General features: G+C 52.6%; 2 protein-coding genes across 2 annotated transcripts in view; both read right to left on the bottom strand.

Annotated features, from left to right (window-relative positions):
- Positions 1-2,588: 2,588 nt before the first annotated feature.
- Positions 2,589-6,470, bottom strand: LOC113456542 (protein AHNAK2-like). Its single transcript, XM_026781490.1, has 2 exons — positions 6,152-6,470; positions 2,589-5,838 (listed from the first exon to the last, which is right to left on the bottom strand). The coding sequence occupies exons 1-2, from the start codon at positions 6,423-6,425 to the stop codon at positions 3,341-3,343; spliced, it is 2,772 nt and encodes a 923-aa protein (XP_026637291.1). The 5' UTR covers positions 6,426-6,470; the 3' UTR covers positions 2,589-3,340.
- Positions 6,471-6,477: 7 nt separating this feature from the next.
- Ahnak2 (AHNAK nucleoprotein 2) overlaps positions 6,478-6,484 on the bottom strand; it is an 18,820-nt gene continuing 18,813 nt past the window's right edge. Inside the window, exon 8 of the mRNA XM_026778712.1 lies at positions 6,478-6,482. Coding sequence (XP_026634513.1) covers positions 6,478-6,482 — 5 coding nt within the window. The remainder of the gene's footprint in view (positions 6,483-6,484) is intronic.

The following is a 6,484-nucleotide window of genomic DNA, read 5'->3' on the forward strand; positions in this document are numbered from 1 at the left end:
GGGACCTACCTGCCTCCTGTTTCCCGTGGTCCATATTCTCCCTGTGGGTGGGACCTGCTTGCAGCCAGCCTCCTAGTCCGTGCTGAAATGCTTTGTCATGACTGCACCCGCAGGCCTCGCCTGCCCAGTGTCAGGAAGCTCAGCTCCTACAGTGGACATAAAGTCACCCCCTAGACCCACTTCTATCAGGGGCCTCTCTGGATATCCCCCTATGGATACCCCAAAGCAGCAATGCTATCCCACAAGCAAGGTGTCCTGCCGAGTGTCCCAGCCCCTGCAGCAACCTCTTTCCCTGGAGGGAGTCCCGAAGACTTCATGAATATGGTCACTCCAGCTAAGCCCTGTGTTCATGAAAGGAAGTCTTGTCCAACCCTGCCCCTCAGAACCGGGGCTAGATAGGGTGGGCAAGAGCAGCATGAACAGCAGAGGAGCCCACTTTCCAGTCTAATCATGAGCTGGAACTGTGGCTCACTGTTGTGTGGGGCACGGCTGAGGAGGTGGGATGGGGTGGGGCTATACGGATGGGGCTGCAGAGGTTTGGCTATTATGGGGTGGGGTCAGGACCCTGCCCAGATGGTGGGTGGTGTCCTGAAGACCAGTATTAGAGCTTTTGACATCAATCCAGGACTGAATGCAGCCTGCAACAGCCCACTCTAGCCTGAGTGCTGAGGCAGGACATGAAGTCATGTTTGGGATGGAATTCTGACTTTCTTTTTATTCATCTATTTATTTTACATCCTGGTTGCAGCCCTGCTCCAATCCTCCCCTCCCAGTCCCTCTCCCCATTCCCAAAACTCTCCTCTCTCAATCCAGGAAAGAGCAGGTCTCCTATGAGTATCAGTAAAACATGGCATATCGAGTTGCAGTTACCCATGTATTAAGGCTGGGTAAGGCGACCTAGTATAAGAAGTAGGGTCCCCAAAGCCAGTAAAACTGTCAGAGACAAGCCCTATCCCTGCTGTTAGGAGTCCTACAGAAAGACCAAGCTACATAACTGTAACATATATGCAGAGTGCCTAGGTCAGGCTTGTGCAGATGCCCTGGCTGTCAGTTCAGGCTCTGCGAGCCCCTCTGAGCCCAGGTTAGTTGATTGTGTGAACCTTCCTGTGGTGTCTTTGACCTCTCTGGAGTCTTGACTTTTGGTACTGGACTGTGCGATACTGTGCCGCCTGCCCCAGCACCCAACCTCTCACTTATCTCTGACCCAGACTCAGGTCCACCTGCCCTGCTCCTGTCCCAAGGCTCAGAGTAGCTGGAGCTCAAGGATGGCTGGGCGGTGAAGATGCTGAAGGATGTCCAGGGTCCTTCTCTCTCACAGTCTTGAACACCCTTCTCTGCCTTCTCCTTCCCTCTGTGCTCGGGGAGAGCTAACGTGGTTACACCAAGCAGGGGTCAAGCTCTTGCTGTTTCTTCAGTGCCCTTGAACCACCCACCTGCCTAAAGGACACCTTAGGCAACAGCATTCCCCTCTGTGCAGAAGATCCCTAAACCCAGCCTGCTCCTTGACTATTGTGTGAGGGTCTGGGAGTGTGGCTACAGGAGGCCCCTGAGGCCCCCGGATCCACAGAGCCCTGCAGGACCTGAGAGCTACCGGGGTGAGCCCGGCCAAGCTCTGCCATGGCTGGCAGCTCACATCCCACCATGCTCCAGGTCCCCCTGAGGAGAGCTGCATCTCACTCAGGCTGCCCAGCTCTGCCCTCCAAGAGGGCACACGTAGGTTTGCTCTTTGGGCCCTGCAAGGCTCTCAAACGGGTTTCAGGAGAGATCCCGGTTCATGCGGTCCTGCTGGCTCAGTCAGGAAGGTTCTGCTTCACTCACTGCTGTCAGTGCCAGACTCCATGGTCTGTTCTAAAAGAGACTCAGTCTGGCGAGCTTAGGAGACTCTGGGGGTATGGAGTCATGACATGGCCCTGCTCCGTGGCGCCCAGTTCCTAGCACTCGCACCTTTATGTGTTCTAACCTCGAGTGTCTCTCAAAGAGCACACAAGGAGATGCTGCCACCTCACCTGAGTGACATGAGAGTGTACCGTCATCTGGCTGGGAGTCTGTCCCTTGCTGGCTAGGCGGGTGAGTCCATGTGATAGAGTACCCAGTGGCCTCCAGGCAACAAGAAGCCGAGGCCTGTTGTGCTCACCCAACTTCCAGGCAACGGACAAAGCCAGCAATCTTGGCAACTTCAGTGGCTCCTATCCTTCTATCTGGAGAGGAGACACGGCCCCTGCTTACATCTGATGGCATCCCCGTGGAACTGTGAGCAGAGGACCCACCTAAGACAGGCAGGACACGTGACCCTTAGAAGCTAGGAATCATAATTGTGTACTAGGCAGACACTTTCTATAGTGTCATCAGCACACACCAAGTCTGGTTGGTGTTTATAAGACAGGCCAGAGGGAAGCTAGGTGCCCCTGACAAGGATGACCAGCTGAGCAACTTTTCAGAATCTCTATCTCCTCAGCCACTCTACGATGAATCTCAGCTCTGGTTGCTGGAGTTACGTAGTAGAGATGAAGTCTGCCCTGCGCGGAAGGAAAGCAAGGACAAGTGAGGACCCCAGGACAAAAGACCGCGGCAAGCTCGACCAATAGGTGCATCGTTTCCTTTATTGCCCAGTAGGAGGGGACTGAAGGGGACGGTCTGTCAGGTCTACAATCAGTACCATGAGGTGCTCAGGAGCCAGAGCAAAGAACTCGTACACACTGGGGGAATTAGTTGACACCAGCAGGCAGGTAGACAAATAAACACAACCAAGGTTTGATGGCAACCCCGTGTCTGTGCCCTATCACTGAACACAGTTCGCCACCGGCCAGAACTTTCTGCCACACATACTTCTCATCACAGTCAATGTCTCAAAGCAAAACAGTCAGCAAAGGAGGAAGTTCACGAACAAGAAGGTATGGGGGTGTCCCGGGGCACCCCATATTCTGCCTGACAGGAAAAGAGAACTCACCAGGAAACGGCAACGATGGGGCAGAGATTACACCAAAAGCTACTTCTGCCCACAGATATGGGAACTCCAGGGGCAATGTTGCTCTCCTGACACTGGGTGGCTTCTTGGGACTTACCCCACAAAAGCCAACAGAGTTCTCCAGCAGTAACACACAGAGCTAGACAATTTTGCAGCCTTCGTTGCTTCCAAAGCTTGGAAGAAACTAGCATAATTTTTATTTCCGTGTGGATGACTGTGTTATGTGGCACAGACACACTATTCATCTGTGCTTTGGTTTCAAGTCCGCAGATCAAGGTGTAAAGGTGCATTCTAGGGTAGGCTGCTTTCACAGCGCCCAGGCCCGATGCTCAGCTTGCCTTGTTTATCTCTTCCACCGACTCTGACCTCCGGCTCTCATTTGGCCACAGGCCTAGGTGTAGATTTGTCACCGGTATCTCTAGCCTGTTCCAACAGTACTAGTTCTGTTCTGGCAGAGGATGCCACCATTGCTTTGGAACCAGGCCTGGCACTGGTCACCTCCTGCTCAGCTTCCTCCTCCTCGGGAGAGAAGCTTTCTCGGGCATCAAAAAAGGTGAGGGTTTCTTCCTGGGGCTTCTGCTCCACCTGAACGTCCCCACCTTCGGCGCTTCTGATCTTCTTCGTAGGTGAAGAGGAGAATCCGAGCTTAGGGAAGCGGAACCAGCCCGCCTTCTCCTGTTTCCTGGGCAGTTCAGGGTCCAGTCGAGCAGCAGGCTGCACGTGGACAGGGGCAGGTCTCTGGGCAGCATCTCCGGAATCAGCAGCCGTCTCTTCCACAGAGGAAAACCCAATGCTTGGCAGCCAGGACCACAACAGGCTGGCCTTCTTTCCTTCTGGCTTCTGTTTTGTAGCCATCTCAGGGGTCTTTACCTCCTGGCTGTCCTCAGGAAATTCAAGAATCTCTGCCTGCTCCTCATCAGAGGTGCTGTCTGTGAGCTGGGGCCCAGGAGGCACGCCAGCACTGCAGGAGATCATCTCAAAGGGCTCGCCAGCATCAGGTGGGAAATCAGCAGGAATGAAGTGTCTCCCTGCAGCAGCTCGGGGAGCTCCACCCACCGAGTCCTCCTGTACCTGGCAGTCGGGAGCCCCTGTTTGCACACTAGCCTGCACAGAAGGCTCTGGGATTTTCACTTTCAGCAAAGAAAACCCGTAAGAAGGAGTTTGAATTGTAGACACAGGAATCTCTGATTCCCGTACAATCTGAGTAGAAAAGGCTTCGCATGCTGAGGAGTCAGAACCCTCTTGTTCCATCCTGCTGCAAAAAGCGACTTCTTGACTCTCACCTTGAGAGCCCTGAATGTGCACTCTGACCTTAGAAATAGGGGATGGTTCCACTGATTGCTCAAGGCTTACTGGTGGCCCTCTAGGATCCTCAGCACCTGTCTTTAGAATGCTGGCTACCCAGAGCCCAGGACCATCTTTATGCATGGCACTGTCAATGCTGGCCTCTGCACATTGCACCTTCCTCACCACAGGGAAGAATACATCAGCCTCAGAGCTGGAGTCATGGGAGGAGAACTTGGGTACCTTTAATTTGGGGAATGTTACAGTCAACACAGAATCCTCCCAGAGCTGACTCGTGCTCACCATGGAGGCCTGGGATGGCATATCAGTGACGGAAGCCTTCAACCTCAGAGGTCCTTGGGGCTGAGAAGGCCAGTTTCCTGCTCCAGCCGCCACCTCAGCAAGAATGTGTCCTCCTGACCCAGGATGCTGTTGCTTGCCTGTTCCTTCTGGAGGAAGCTGGAGTTCTGAGACGCTCACACTAGAAGAGTTTTTGCCTGGATGGGTCCCTAACTCATGGGTGGACGGATGTGTCTGGGACATCCCCACAGTGGAGCCATGCATCCTAACACCTGTTCCATGGAGATCACGTTTTACAACATCTGCATACGTAGGGCTTTTTGGAGTTTCCACACTGATCCCTTCCTCTGGTGACCCCAGGGAGACATGTGCCTCTAATTTTGACTCAGGCTCATTGGCAGCTGCTACTTCTGCCTCTAAGGCTATGCCAGCGTCTGGAGTCTGAGTAGCTTCCTGTTCTCCAGCCCCATCTCGCTCCTTGGATGAGGAGCGCCTGAAACCAGGAACTCGGAACTTGGGCATTTTGAAGCGGCGCTCATGTGAATACTTTGTTGTCTCTTTTGCTGTGGGATCTATCTCAGGGCTTTCCATGGTGGGGGCGCTATGTGTTTGTCTACAGGATGGCTGCAGGTCTCCTGTCACAGATGCTGTCAGTTCCCCAAAGGGCTGACTTGCAGACACACCCAAAAACATATGACTCTGGATGTCACCTCTGATATCCAAGGCATCTTCGAGAGGCGCAAGATCAGTTTTGCACCCAGTCACTTCTGCAGGCATGGAGGGGGATCTGATGCTGGGCGCTGTAGCAACATCTTTTGATCTAGTGCCCCCAACATGGGTATCACTGACAGAGGTTTGTACGACTACCAAGTTACCTCCAGCTGTAGTACCGGTAAGTGATGGCTTCACTTCTCCCTCCGGCATGCCAGCTCGCCCCTTAGAACCTTTTATCTTGGGCAGTGCAAGTCGTGGCATGGAAAAGCTCAGCTTCCGGTTTCTTCCCTTCTCTGCTTCCTTCTCGATAGATACATGCTGGTGCGATTCACAAGTCCCAATTTGAGGGTCGATTTCAACTACAGAAAAATCAGGACTATGGATGGGATCCACCTGTGGGGACTCAGAGTCACCTGCAGACTCTGCTTTCTTTTTTGGAGACAAAGTAAATGGACGGAGCTTGATGTGTGGCAATTTGAAGGAACTTCCCTCTCCTTCCCGATCAGATCCATCAAGTGGAGGAGTATTTGCAGACTCAATTGAGGATTCACCAGAAACATAGGAAACAGGCAGCTCTGCAGATAAAACAGGAGAAACAGAGGATTCAGACATTGTTGTGGGACTCACAGAGGTCCTTACTACATGCTCAGAAAAGGGTGGGGAACATCCAGCTGATGACAGTGGAACAGAAATTACAGATTTTGGTTTATGAAACTTAGGAAACAATGTGCAGACATTGCAAGAAGAAACAGCAGGAACAGCAGAGCTCTGAGAATAGTCAAAGGAATTCGAAAAAAAAGCCAGCAGGTGAGTGCAGAAATTGTACACTCTCAAAAGGACATGACTGGGAAAGATGTTGGGAACCACTATAATAACTTCTCACTTTACCTTTGACGATACTAAAAACCACAGAGGAAGGCTGAGTCTGGAGGTCAGCCTGCACACCAGATAATAACAGCTTGACGTCGGGTCCACACACCACTTCACTGGGGATTTCAATGCCATCTGTGGGGCCCTTCAGGTCCAGCTTACTTAGCTTGAAGCTTGGTATGGCCACCGAGGCAAGGTGAACCTTCATGCTGGCTCCAGGTGGCTCCTGTTTAGCATGATTTCCATCAGCCAGCTGAGCATCTTCAATCTTCACATCCACATGGGGATCCATGCCCTCCAGATGAGAGGACGGTAGATGAATGCTGAGGTCTGGAGTCTGAAGTTCACCCT

Source organism: Microtus ochrogaster, chromosome 1 (assembly GCF_000317375.1).
Source record: "Microtus ochrogaster isolate Prairie Vole_2 chromosome 1, MicOch1.0, whole genome shotgun sequence".
In the NCBI taxonomy this organism is placed as follows: Eukaryota; Metazoa; Chordata; class Mammalia; order Rodentia; family Cricetidae; genus Microtus; species Microtus ochrogaster.

Excerpts from the sequence above, each read along its gene's own strand:
- LOC113456542 (XM_026781490.1), bottom strand. The coding sequence starts at position 6,425 with ATGGATCCCCATGTGGATGTGAAGATTGAAGATGCTCAGCTGGCTGAT. Across the intron at positions 5,839-6,151 it reads GGTTTTTAGTATCGTCAAAG|AGCTGCCTGTTTCCTATGTT; the intron begins GTAAAGTGAGAA and ends TTTTATCTGCAG.